Source organism: Cyprinodon tularosa, unplaced genomic scaffold (assembly GCF_016077235.1).
Source record: "Cyprinodon tularosa strain WSP-4 unplaced genomic scaffold, ASM1607723v1 ctg37, whole genome shotgun sequence".
Taxonomy (NCBI): domain Eukaryota; kingdom Metazoa; phylum Chordata; class Actinopteri; order Cyprinodontiformes; family Cyprinodontidae; genus Cyprinodon; species Cyprinodon tularosa.
In genome coordinates this window covers 985,574-1,000,476 of record NW_024039085.1, presented here as the reverse complement: position 1 = coordinate 1,000,476, position 14,903 = coordinate 985,574, and the positions used below count along the sequence as shown (strand labels likewise).

The 14,903-nt window shown below is 36.5% G+C and overlaps 1 protein-coding gene across 5 annotated transcripts in view; it reads left to right on the top strand.

The window, feature by feature from the left end:
* Positions 1-14,903, top strand: part of LOC119790752 (Kv channel-interacting protein 2) — a 142,624-nt gene that overhangs the window by 64,870 nt on the left and 62,851 nt on the right. The window contains exon 1 of one of the 5 annotated variants that reach the window (XM_038296463.1): positions 13,342-13,680. The exons of the other annotated variants lie outside the window; for them this stretch is intronic. Within the exon in view, the coding sequence (XP_038152391.1) occupies positions 13,593-13,680 (88 nt within the window). The 5' untranslated portion in view covers positions 13,342-13,592. Of the gene's footprint in view, positions 1-13,341; positions 13,681-14,903 lie in introns of those variants that run through there. 5 annotated transcript variants of the gene reach the window in all.

The window sequence follows — 14,903 nt, the reverse complement described above, 5'->3', positions numbered from 1 at the left end:
GTGGAAAGTCATACTGCTTCATCTGCACAGAATATACCTGATGAACAACAGTTTTTGTTTCTTTCTGTGCTGCTCCCTCCTCTCCTGTTCTCATTTGTCATATAAGTCTGTGCATGTTTGCACCCACGCGCTGCATTTCTTCTGAGTGACACCTCAGTGAAGCAGCAAACAACTTACTTTTTTTCTAAAAAGACCCCCCCTTATTGGGTTCTGGGGGTGTGGTAAGCTTTCTCTCCCTCTGCTGTTGAAAGAGACTTTGCAAAACGAGATTGTAGACTTTCTCTCCCCCTCCTACACAGCCCTGCTCAGAGGGACTCCATCTCTGAGGCTCTATGATCTTCAAGTCACAAAACACCTGCTGCCTGCCTTCAGACGAGCATGGAGAAACAGTGGGTAGAGCAGCAGTCAAACAGCCAAGAGGCTGGGCGTGTCATCGCAAGCGAGGCAGATACAGTTTTCAGAGGAAATACATGCTGTCTGCATTAGAGGATGACATGTAAAACAAGAGCCTAACATGAGGAAGCAACGATAGCAGGAGCAGACATCTACACTGCAGGAACAACTTCTTTAAGCAGGTGCAAGAAACAGTATTGGGCAAAGAAGTTCCATTTACCAAGTGATAGGGTGTTGCTGCTTTATTTATTTCCTTTTTTTAATTACTAGTCTTTCCTCCTAAGGCGTAAGTGTAACTGAGATGCTTCCAGTAGTTTTAGAGGATAGGTTACTGAGCAAAACTGTCTGGCTTTTGTATAGATTGGAGTACATTCATAATTTATTCATTTGTCTCATCTACACCACAGGAAGTGTTCTTCCGAATCACCTCTAGCCAACTCTAAAAATGCTAAGTTATTTTAGATAATCCCTGTGTCAAAGCAGAGTCAAAGAAAAATCTAAATTTACATTCTTAAATGTCAAGCACAGGCATTACACAAGTAATTAACCCCACTGGGTTTATCTCCTCTTTTAATTGTTTAGCTAATCTGTTTTGATATTTTCTCCCTAAGAAAACAAAGGGCTAGGCACCAAATCAACACCAATGCACAATATACGCCAATATCAACTGATAATATGTCCAATAAAACTTTCAATATTTCCACTGAACTGTGGTCTAAACCCGCCCTGTGTTCTGGAGGATAAAGAAAGGATTTAGGCTCTTAAAGGAATAGTACACCCAAAACATGATTAGCCTTCATTTTCTACTCACCCCCATGCTGAACAACACTCTGGAGTACTTTTTTGATATCTCAAATGCATCTGGAGATCTGGGAGGCTTCTTGCTGTCTGCTGACATTCAAATAATGGATGTCTATGGTGACCGAGACAGAAAGGTCCATAAAAGTCCACAAAAAACGTGTCAATATTCCTCCATACTGCTCGTCCAATGTATTCCAAGTGTCCTGAGTGGGTAGCATCCAGAATTTACTCGAAACAAAGTCATTTAGAATGTTTTTAGAGCATAAACAGTAGTGTATAGGATTTCCTGAAAGCGCGCACATGCGCGTTCACGACGCTACGGAAGCCTACTATTCCATTATTTGAATGTCAGCAGACAGCAAGAAGCCTCCCAGATCTCCAGATGCATTTGAGATATCAAAAAAGTACTCCAGAGTGTTGTTCAGCATGGGGGTGAGTAGAAAATGAAGGCTAATAATGTTTTGGGTGTACTATTCCTTTAACTTCACAGCCAAGCTGAGGAAGGTTGGTAGTAGGGCGGACCTTTACTTAAAGGTTAAAGGTTAAAATTTTAATTCTGGCTTTTTTTTCCCTGGCTCTTATTTTCGATAGTAAAAAAAAAAAAACAATAAATTGTTATCAATATTGATTGATATGAAAGGTTTATATCATGAGCATTAAGAACAGATTAGAAAACAGAAACAGCTATTTTTACAGATAGTTGTAAAAAGAGTTTGATATTTAGACAGCAAATGCTCAAAAACAAAACACCTTAGGTAGTTTGTTGGCTGCAACTCTTAAACGGTGTTGTAAAAAATAAAAATAAAAAATTAAACCAATTGAACAATAACATATTTCTGTACTGTTACATTAGCTGTAATTACTGGCCTGTGTCTGCCATCTACTGGTTTATTCCCTATATTGCAGGCAGCCATTGAGTTTTTGGTTCTGTCAAATTTAAAACAAATTCAAACAATATCCAATATGTTCTGTCTATATTCTTGAGTCAGTGCTTCAGGACACATACTGTATGTTTACAGGGGTTCTCAAACAGGTGCACCAAAATATAATTTGTAAAACTTTTCTATATAATTAAGCTGAGTTAAAAGAATCATGATAATTCTGCAATACGAAGAAAAATATGCAAAAATTTGATCCATAAGTGTAAATTGTTACTTTGCTGAACAAGCTTGTTAATTATTTCAGCGTTTATTTTTGATTTGGTAGAAGTCTAGTTACATTTCAGAACTTAAAGGTGCTGTGTAGAGAATGTATTTTCTCACTATGCATTCTGTGATTCTTTCACATCTCGCCTTCCAAAAAAATGACTGCTAGGTTGAATGGACTATCACTTTTGGCATTTGCTGTACGTGTGTGTTTTTTTCCTTGTTGTGTTGCCCTGTAATGAACTTGTGACCTGTGTCCTGAATCTCACCCAATGACCACTGGAGATAAGCACCATATCACCAGGAGTTCTGCAAGAATAAGCAATATAAATAATGGATTCTCATTATTTGGCAGTTTGATTCATTTGTGCACATTTGTTTTTGACTCAGTTGTGATGCTGAACTCTTCACTCTCAGGTACCGCTTTATATCCCTAAAAGGCTGACCTTTTTAGATATAAAGTCAGCTTAGGTCTGCTATGAGGAAACTGGTAGAGCTATTTACAGTATATAGCACCAAACTGCTTTGTATCAGTCAAGGAATCCTGCATTTAAAACCACAAAAGATCTTGAAATTAAATCAGAAAGAAAAGACGAGGAATCTAAAGTACAGCTGCAAAAGAAAAATTTGTTCCTGCCAGAAAATTAACTATAGGAGACTTTTAGACATAGATTGAATATTTACTCAAATGCTCAAATACAAAACTAATTTATCCCTCCTATCTTAACATGTAAACAGCTTTTAATGAATATTCATTAGTATTCAATTTCAAGTTTTCTGCAGTAGTGTTTGTCTCCCAGCTGGAGGAGCTATGCATCATTAGTTACTCACCCTTCTTCAGCCTCATTAATGGCGCTTTTCTTTGGTATTCATTAAAGCTAGGACCTAATATATTCATGTGTGAGTCTGTTTATGAAGTTTGTGCGTTTTTAGTTTCTCTGAGTCCATCTGTTTGGCTCTGGGGCAAAGGAGTACTTCCCAGGCTTCACAGGCTTGTCTTTACCGGTCTTCACCTGCAGATGGCAGCAGCGTCATTATTTAGTTTTTATATTGACCACTATATATAAGTATTTAATCAACAATCTTATTTTTTTTTATAAGTCAACAATGCAAAGTAATATAAAGGGCACCTTGACTTTCAATGTATCCACCTTTAGATGTATGCTGGTGAAAAAAATCTGCTTTTTGCAAAAAGATTCAAAGGCTAAACAAATTAAATCATATTTTAAGAAGGATTTTAGCATTCCTGCAATAAAGTGTTTTAACAGATAAATTCTAAAAATGATATGAAGAAATCTGCGTTTCATGTGGTGAATGGAAGCTAGAAGAAAGGGATTTCTTTTCCATTATCTACCCAGAATATATCCTTTTTCTTTACCTCTTTACTCAGTTCAAGGTTAATTTATGGAAACATTGTGAAAGAGTTTATAAACTTTATCCAATAGATTGCTTTTACTTTCCATTTTTAGTTGAATGCATTTTTATCATTTTAAATGTAGTGAAAAATATGTAAAATAAAAAAATAAAAAAATACTAAATAAGTTAGACAGAGACTGTAATTAGCTGGTTGTCATTTGATTGCCACTGCTGCCCAGGTTTTTTTTAGAAATCAGATTTTAATTTTCATTGCAAGAACTAAATCTAAGCTAAGGAGTCACACTATTTATGATAACTAAGGCATCAACCAATTGCACCTTTTCTGAGCTGAATACACCGTAGGTTTAAGTTAAGGTCAAATTCATTTAAATACAATTATCAAGGGGGTTATGAATGCAGGGCCATTGTATTGGAAGATCACATAACTGTTTTTGATACAAGCAGCACATGGCTAAATTATTAAACATAAACCATGGAAAGCAATCATAACTGAAAAATGTAAACATAAATAAACAAATTTTTCCTTGGCAAAGTTACAGGCAGTGTTTGCTTCAAGTTTGCCATCAATAATTCTTCATGGCTTGAGGAACATTTTAATTATTATATTCCTTATGAAAAACAGTATAATTGGCCAATATCTACATTAGCAAGTCAAACGTTAAAGAAAAGCAGAAATTGTTGAATAAGCTTTATTGGAGCATCCCTCTTAAAATCAATTTCAAGAGAGAAAGCTTTTCAAAAACAGGTGTTTGAATGGGAGATCCTCATTTTACTTTTAAGATTCTACTAAATGATAATGACCTTCTTGACTTCGGCTTTGCTTCCCTTTTCTACTACACCTTTAAGGGCTTTTTCATAATTTATCATAACGAAAATCTTTTTATTTTTGTTTAATATTCTCACTCTTCATACAAAGACAAGTGATAACTACTTATTCTGCTTTTCCTTTGCATCTAGTTTTAATAAACGTGTAATGGTCCTGGTTCTGTTAAGTTTTCTTTGAATTTTCAGTTTCATGTTGATTCATGTTTTTTTTTTTTTTTCTTGTTTTATTCGTTTAATTCGTATTTTGTTCTGTTTTTGGATGTATTTCAGTTCTTAGGCTTTTCTTTGTTGCCCTCTTGTGTTGGTTTCCTTTTCCTTAGCTCTTTTCCTAGAAGCCTCTGTTCACACCTGCTCCCAATCACCTCGTTAGTCCTACCTTTGTTCAGTCAACCATAGGTCTCCCCCTGTGCAGTTCCTCAGTGCTCCTTGTCTTTCCCCAGCTCCTCGTGCTTGTTTTCCCCTGATGTCTCCATGGTTCTGGTTTGTTTATAATTTTAAGTTGTATTTTTGGATTCCTGCCTCTGTTATCTTTGTTCATTCATGAAAACTGCAGCAACTGACCTCTGCCTCTTTGCCTCTGCATTTGGGTCCTCAGACCTCAACCAAACATTGACAATACATGTATAATCTTTCCAAATTTGTATAATAGTAGCAAAATAGTTTTGTAATAAAAAAAAAAAAAAAAAAAAAAAAAAAGACAACTCTTATTTCTAACCTAATTTGATTAAAATATTTAGACAAACACAGGGACTAAGTCATATTAACATATATTTTCTCTACATAAACCAAGGACTTAAGTAAACATATTTATTATTTTCCATGTGGACAAGTGTTTCCACCTGTGTTTCTCACTCCTCCCTCTTACCGTACTCTTCTCCACTTCTTGCATTTTTCTCCACAGTCACTTGTTTTCAGTGAATAGAGAGCTGAGAGGTTTTCACCAGCTGGTGCCTTTGCCTGATTCATAAATGGTATTAAAAACAAATGCCTGTAAGTGGGCATGTGTGTCTTTGCCAGATGCTTCGGTGTGACAGATCTGTCGAGGATTTAACTAGTTTTCACTGAAGATGAAATTATCTTATATTACCTTATCCAACCTGTTGGTGTACAAGTTCGCACACATTCAAACTGATTTATCATGATTTAAAACTCTTAATTATGGATGGTTGCAAGCCCCAATAATACTGTTTTGTTGATTTCATGAGAGCAAGAACAAATGTAATTTATATTAAAAATTTTACTAAATGTAATAGGATAGTAGGGTTTCCTGTATTAGGTTTGTACTACGAAATGCAACAATGTATATATTATGAACAATTTGATAGTTACGTTCTTCCTAGAACTTTATTTTTTATTAAAGTAAAGTACTTGATTTGATTTTTCTATTTATTCTCTAACATACACTCAGCTATACAATCAGTAACAGAAGTAAACTAAAATGAGTTTGGAAATATTTTTGGTTACTTTTGATGCTATAACTACTTTACGCTACATTACGGTATGATATTTCCACATTGCTTTAAAATAATTAAAATCATTTGTGTTCATTCTGTGATTCAATGTTAATGCAGTCTTCTTTTTGAAGCTTAAAGCTCACCCCTTCCTCATATTAGTTTTGTGTCATTTGGAGCTGTTGCGAAGATATTTGGTTTTGTTTTATCCAAGTAACGTCTTCCTATGGGCAACGACTTGAAGGCACAAACTAAACTGTGCATGATTTATGATTTATGGTACGCCAGCATTCATAACATGTAGGCGAATCTCTGTCCCCCAGACATAAATTTATTTTTTTATAATCATATTTTTCTAAAACAAAGTGAAGTGTGTATGACATCATCCGCACGCGCTGGCTACCATTCATTCATCCTGTCTGAGCTGCTGCTAGTTTTACTCACATGCCTGGATGATGTCTAGTACTACTACCACAGATGATATCGCTCTCGAAATGGAATTGATAATTGAGATTAGCTAGCCGAATGAATATAAGGGGTAGAGCGTAGCCGGCTGTGGCCCGGGCTACCTGTCACAACTCCAGTCCGGCGCACGCATGACATCATACACGGGCTGCTTTGTTTTTTACAAAAGATATAAAAATAAAAAAATATAACGGCCGATTAGTCTGTGCCTTCCAGTCGTTGCCCATAGGAAGACACTACTTGGATATAACAAAACCGAATATCTTTGGAACAGCTCCAAATGACACAAAACTCATATGGGTGAGTAGAACATGATGTAATAATGTACAGCAAAATCAAGGGGCCAATGTAAAAAAAAAAAAAAAAAAAAAAGTGTTCCCCTTTAACCTAACAGTGATTTAGTGTGGGAGGAGGCCGGAGTAACCAGAGAAAACCCAAACAGGCACAGGAAGAACATGGAAACCTCATGCAGAAAGACCCCGTGCCTGGAATTGAACCCAGAACCTTCTTGCGGCCAGGCAGCAGTGCTACCCACTTTACCACTTTACAGCCCCTAAACCACACAAGTTAATTTAAATTTTAAAATTAGACAGAAATGCAGCAGGCCCACCAAAACAAATGATCATTAACCTGCAGTATTTGGTAATATTTATATAGAACTACCCATAACTCAGATTTTACATTCATATTCACTGGCTATATAATTATTATTATTTTTATTTTATGCTCTCTATGAGTAAATGAAAATTGGTGAGGTGTTGGCCTATTGGTTAAGAGCAGTGTGCTTGTGCTTTGAGAAGGTTGTAAGTACTGTACCCGGTTCGATCAGCCGGCACTCAGGGTCTCTAAGCAAGATCGTTAACCCCACACTGCTCCCCAGGCACTGGACAGTGGCAGCCCACTGCTTCCCAAGGGGATGGGTTAAATGCAGAGAGTTAATTTCTCCATTGTGAGATTTATAAAGTTCATTTTCTATTTTTTTTTTTTTTCTATTTATATTAGACACATTTGTATACTGTACATAGCTTCATCAGCTTCCAAAACCAATAGGTGGTGGTAATGTGTCAAGATAAAGAGCAACGTATCAGCAGAAATAAATAAAAATGCTTTGTTCTCACATGGAAGTCAACTGCAGATTTAGCCTTTTAATTGTGAAAAATAGGGGGAAATTGTGGGTACAACACAGAAAGCCCATTTTTATATAAAGCAATGAGTCATCAAAACAATAATCTATTTTTTTTTTTTTTTTTTTATCTTGGGTAAGACTCTGCAAAACCTATTTTGTTTACTGTACTATTTTCAATGCTGCACACTGTTTATCTGACTTACAGATTGATGCTTTGTGCAAAGAATTTAGAAATACTTGGGGGTTTTGCACCCAAAAACACAAACAAAACAGAAGCCTATAAATCACGATCTGTCCTTTTCACCCTGTCCTTTGATCATACTACTTTAGATCGGTTTCTGAAACTCTCTCTACTCACCACTAGATCTCACTCTATACCTTATTCTAGTTTATGTGAACAGATAGAGGCTGTGTGTGTGCATTGAAAAGGTGTGTTTGATACAGCCACCATTACATGGCTGTAATCTTTCATCAATTATCCTATATGTCTCTGTCTTGGCTTGGTTACTTAAAAGTTCACAGGGATGAGTAAAGAGCACAAATATAAAATCATCTGTATGAAATAAGTCAATTATAACTTGCCCATTTACTGCAAAAATAAACCTATGAATATTCAGAAACTTCATATAGACCAGTTTATTATTATTTGCAAGATTACATATTAGAATTCAGGTGATTAACTTATTTTTTTGTTTGTTTTCGAAAACATTTTGCTGTTTATTGCCAGGCTTAATTGAATCTTCACAGTAAGACATGTTGGTTACATTATTGTTGGCCTTTTTAATATGTATTATTTTGTTGATCTGTCCAAGGTTGCTAAATTTGCTGTTCAAGTTGAGCAATGCAGTATGGACCCCTTAATATTTCATAACATGCCAGAATCAGACATACCCCTCAAGATGATCGAGGCAGGGGCTGCGGGGAGAAGACAGGTTCAGGTGATGACTGCCCACTCCTCTTGCCCACACAACATAAATATAGTATATCTAAAGTTTCTGTGCTGTAGTTTTACTTTTGAATGCTTTGCTTTGTTCACCAATGTCTGGCAATGAGAGGTTTACATATAAGTCTACTCTATGTTTAACAATAAAGCTTAATTCGTACAGGGCTGCTCAGAAGCTTGCAAAACAAAGATTGAATCATACAGTATTTGACTGGAAGTATATTATAACAGGTCACCCAGCAACAACGCATATCTTTAGGAAACACTCTGTTCAATACAGGTTTAGTTTAACATATGACTATTTAATTTCATTCAAGCCCGTGTATAGAATTGCAAACTGGTGCACAATCCAAGTGAAACAAACCAAAGAGGTTAATTCACAAAAACTGTGATCACAGCTCTTTGTTATATGCTGTCCAAAACACATTAGACACCATAGATGCATATATCTAGCATACTCATTCAGTAAAATTCAGAAAAGAAGAACCGCGCCATTAATCTGGCCAACATATTGATAATGTGTAGCACTCAGGTTTACTTCTACACATTGATAATCTGGGATTGCTCCTATGGAATCTGTTCAGGCAATTTAATACCTACTGCCTATTGAACTTTGCTTTTAGTCAGTCAGCCTAAGACATTAAATAGCAGCAGATGCCATGAGTAAAAAAAAAAACACTTCAACTTATTGTTTTATATTGGTGTCCCTCTTTCAAAGACAAAATCAAGGATTCTGAAAAAACAGATTTGATTCCAGCAGTTAGGCGACATCCTCCTGCAACTTGAGTTCTTAAATTGTATATTGCATTGGTAAAGTTGCTCCTTTAGAGATTGCATACAGAGTCATCACATAGGATACAGTTGAAGTTGGTGGAAGAAATGACTTGGTTAAGGTTTTAGTTTAACAGTCTTGAAAAAATATTGTATCTTTCACCATGGTAGAGCCCAGCAGTAGAGGTTCTTGCTCTGATTTCCTGCTATGCCCACTGTTAGCTTAAAATACTATATCCAACCTATATTAGATTTTTCACAAAAGTGTTTTTTTCCCCCTTTTTCAATGTTTTATTATTTTTTTCTCCTAAAGGCAAAAATAAGGTTAAATTGAATTTGGAATAAATGTAGGAGCCTTCAACACCTGTGACACCTCTGAAATAGGACCTAATAAAATCCCATTGTCCCACACCAAAAAAACTGAACTAATTTTGACCTTTATTCATGGAACAATGAAGGGAAATGATACAGGTTTTGGGCTCACAGATTTTTTATCTTGTTATCCTTTGAAGGAGGGGCTTTAGTTGCAGTTTCGACATTCAGTCAATGGTGAATCGACATCAAGTAGTTGTGTTGGATAAATGTTAAATTTGGTTTGATTATGCAAATAAAAATCATTGATGCCGGTTGCATGTAGATTTGCATGTCACCTTCATCAATGATTTTGATTTACAAAATCAGAACAAAGATGGCTACCTACGTTGAAGTTGTCAGTGAGCTGAGGCATTTATTTTTATTTATTGCAGTTTTGTATTTTTAAGCAAAATACTCTAAGCTTATCAGGATAACGGTCACCGGAGGCAAAAGTTTTGGCGCCTATATCATAAATACAAATGGATACCATATTTTTTCTTCAACATCTACCTTTGAGCATACAAAAAGTTTAGTCTTTGACCGCTCAATGTTATATAGAATATAGTTCAGGAGTCAGAAGCCTAAAACAGCAGTGTTAAAACACTTACTACAATGTAAAAAAAGAATTTGATGGTTTGGAAGTTTCTGTATTCCTTATCTAGACCTAGACATTTCCATTTTCATTTACCTCAGTATTTATGATTGAAATATTTTCATACTTTTGTATTTATTGTATTAATACATATTTTTATTTAGTTTTTAGAATGTATACAACGTTTTAGGGATATGAATATCGTTTTTAAAACAAAACCTTTAAGAAAAAACAAACCGATTTACGCTTACACTTATTTTTTGTTTCAACTCTCATCTTTCATGCTTTTTTCCCCCTAATTCCTATTAGGTAAATAAATGTTGATGTTATTAGATAGCACAGTTTACATCATCTTAGTTCCTGTAACAGTCTGTGACCCTGTTCAATTCCTCGCCCATCAACATTTCCATTTTGTTAAAACTTAACAAAAAAGCGGAAGCAACAGAACAAAACACTGAACAGAAACCCAAGTTTAGGCATTTTTCACATAATATAGGCTTCGGTTTCACATTAATACGTGGTGATCCATCTTACCAAGACCGTAATGATAAAAACAATCTCATCGTCTCTCTGCTAACATTTTCACCTAGTCCACCTTCTGTTGCTGTCTTCAAGTTCATGGACATCACTGGTACTTTACGTAACCATTACACCTTCTCCTTTCTGTAACGTCCTATTGGCACTTCTAATAATACTGAAATAAGAGCTTAACAGCAGTGTGAGGTGGCTGGAAGGATTTTGAGACCAAAGAGAGAAGGGTGACATGTGAAGCCGGTCATTTTATACTGCATTTTGTTGCATCTTCAGTCATTTGGAAGAAAAAAATAAACCATCTGCTCTCCAACATGCTCTTTGTTAAGCTCACATCTACCAGATTCTCTATGTCACCTTTGGTCCTGTTTGCTCTTTATTGTGTCTAGTTGCGTTTAGCACTGTCAGGTACTTCTCTGAGGTTTGACCTCTCTGTGTGTCTCCTAAATGACAGCATGATTGCTGAAAAAGGGGGAGAAGCATTTTGTTTCTGAGAACTGAAGAGGAGACAGGTGTGTACATGTATTATTTGTGAGTATTTCTGTGTATTTTTGTGTGTTTTATGTCTGCTGGTCTGAGTGCTAGAAAATCCCTTTGGGCCTGTGGTTGCTGTAGTAACCGTAATCACTTCTAATTCAACATCGGGGAGAGGGTGAGAGGATAAAGGTGTAGTGGCAGCAGTTGAGAGGAGAGTTGTTGAGAGAAAAACAATAAAAATGTGACAGCAGGGAAAACTAGGTAAGCGTATTTGACTGTTTAGTGCCATTGACAGGGTTTCGAGATGCATGCAGAAAGATAAGGCGGAGAGCTTTTACATAAATGCCTTTTTTTCCCGCTCTCATAAGATGCATGTATTATATTAGTTGCCACATAAGTTCATCTGACATTGACAGTTGGTATTTATGTACATAACCTTTTTATCTTTAAATGTTTTTTCATTTTCAAAGTTTACCACAGTGGATAATGCTGTGAATATACTGATCATAAAAAGCAGAGACTTAATTAATCTATGTCTATTTGGGTTTGAACATGAAATCTGATTCCAATCTTTGTAAAACCCCAAATAATTCAGCCATATAAAGAAAACAAATTGCTCAGATGAAGGCATGGGCCACAGTGGCGAATAAAGGAGTTTGCCCTGCAGCTGGAGGGTTGTCAGTTTAACCCTGCCTCCAGCTTTCAGTGTTGTTGTGTCCCTGGGCAAGGCACTTCACCTGCATTGCCTACTGATGGTGGTCAGAGGGACTAGTGGCGCTTTGGTCAAGTCATCTGATTTAAAAAAGCGCTTTATAAGTACAGTCCAGTAAAGTGAAAATAGGCGGGAAGTACATGTGAAATAACCTGATAAACCAGACCAAATGTGATTACATGCAAAAATAATTTTGCCCGCTGGCGGATTGGGCTAGTTTAGTAGGCTACATATTAAACACTCTTTGTGAAATATATTACCGGTACATACTTTGTAGAAAGTTCCCATGTGAGAAATAACAGTGAAACCTGAAGGACAAGGATGGTGAAGGTCAAGATATCTCCTGTAAAAGCAAATAGTTAAATACGTTGCCAACGTTGGATTTGGATCTAGTCTTCCAAAAAAAAAAAAAAACATTTACAAGTCTTGAGGTCTTTGGGGATCTGTTCCTCTTTCTTTAGACTTTCAGTTGATTCAAGTCAGCTCATTCACTGAAACTTTGAAACATTCCAGAAACTTTATTTTCTGTCTCTGAAACACTTAAGAACTTTGGCTCATTGCCTTGCATAAAAGTCCCTCCTCATTTCATCTTTAAACTACACCAACAACGCAGTAACTTTAAATTTTCTTAATTTTTACTGTGAACCCTGTGCAGTGTCATTTTCAACTTAATGTAAATTCACTTAAAAATACTTATTTAATCTCAAAGAAAAATTAAATGCTGCAGTAATTCTATGTTTTTCTCAAAATTGTTTTCTAAAATATCTGTTGAAGGTGTTGATGGCTGTAGGCATGAAGGATATTCTCTAGTGGTCTGTCTTACAATGGAATTACATTTACCTATTCAAGCCTTTTTTCTTCATTTTAGTTCCCATTCTACCCCACCTCAACCATAATACTTGATGTCTCATACATCTTCACTTTCATATCTTGCCTCTCCTTTTAAGAGTGTTATGAATTATAGTAATGAGAAAGAGAGCAAAAAAAAGGGATGCTGTGTGATGCAAATTAAACCTTTTTTTTCCTTTTAATCTGTCATTTTATTGAACCTCCTGCTGACTCAAATATACAAACACTGTCTCACATGCTGGCTTCTCTATGACTGGAAGGAAAAATAGAAAAGAACAGAATGCAAAAAATGTGAGAAGCATGCTGCAGGAGAAAAATCACCACCTGCCACTCAAGCCAGCCTCTTCGTAGTACACCCCCCCCCCCCCCCCACACACACACACAGACAAACACACACACACACCATCTCTGTTTTGTGTGCCGGTCTGTAATTTTTGCCACACTCCATTGCCAGCCAATGAGAAGCCAGGAGAAGGCTTTTCAGAACGTGAGGAGGAGGAGAAACAACACTGCCTACTGATTGACAGTGAGCGCCCTACAGGTGGAGAAAAGAACCAAGAGAAGGAAAGGGGGGTGGGAGAAGAGAAAGCAGAAGAAGGAGAAGGGGTGAGTGAGGAGAAGGGAGTAAAGCAGCAGCAATCAGACTTCCACACACTCACATAAACGCTTCCTTCGATCCTCCTCCCTTACCCTTGGAGGTTGCTTCTCTGGACTGATCAGCCGACTAACACCACCGGTGATTACCACTACCATCAAGAAGACTACCACTGCAGCACCAGGATGAGCCAGTGTAGGAAAAGGTGCAAGAGGCAGCTCACCAAGGTGGCTCGCTATTTCTATCGCTTCCTCATGGGAACGCTCACCCAAGGTAGGAACCTGGAACAACTTCCACCTTCACCTTTATCCACCTATGGTTTGCCTTTGAGTCCAGTTCTTGACAACCAGTGGACTGCAGAAGTTAACAAAGAGTTTTGAATTTGTTTTCTTCAGTAGCTAGGATTGCTTTTGACCTTATTAATATATGCAAACATTCACAGCATGTGTACTTTCTATCTCAAAGAGTGTGAGTGTGCGTTTCCATCTGTGCGCAATCCATCTGAGTGCTTTGTTTTATCTCCAGGCAGTGAGACTAACAAAGCTTTGACATCAAACAGCTTAAATATGTTAGACTTCATTAGCTGTTCTATGTGTGTACTCTTTCTCGGCTTACAGGAGATTTTGCTTCACTCATTGTGCATTACAATTAAACCAAGAGTTAGTATGCATAGGCAGGATCAAAAAGCATTTGTGCATCAATGGACTCAATCCTCCTCTATCATCCTTCAGCCTACTCCCCTCCTCCTTGAAACCTCTACCCCCCTTCTTTTTAAAAGTACAAAAATTTACAAAAGCAAGATCACCTCCTCTCCTATTTTTGTAAATCTCCTACTATATCTGTTACTAGTAATAAACAGATTTACTTTTTATTTTTGGTACAATAAGTAGTATGTATAAATGTTTCTTGTATAATGGTGTAAATTGCCTGTCTCCTGAAAATGACACACAACCGCATCTAAATAGCTGGAAACAAACATGAAAATACACATATTTTGACTAACTAGCCATTTTTCCTTCCTGTTCTCATGTGACTTGTTATTGTTACAAGATCCCAGGTGTGATTGGGCAGCAGGTGAAACATTGAGGGAGAAAAGACATCCCTCTTGCCTCAAATTAGGGTTGCACACTTTCAGACACCACCTCTCCCCATGTATCATTTATTTGTTCTTGGTTGGCTTTAAAACCTCAGTTTTCTTTTTCATAAACATGCTCCAGTTTTTAAGTTTGGTCATGGTGAACAGGTCTCTTTTAACTCATTCTCCTGTGCTGTTTAGATCAGCATTTGACTGAAAAGAAAACTTTATAATACAAATTTTTATGAACTGAAAATAGAAAAATATGTATGGAATTTTATATCATGTTATTCATTTAATGTAACTCTTAGGAATGTTGGTTGAGTTCAATTGTAAATGGCCTGTACTTACTGTATATAGCATTTTTCAAGTCAGAGGACTTGATCATAGCCCTTTACACAACATTAACACACACTCACAC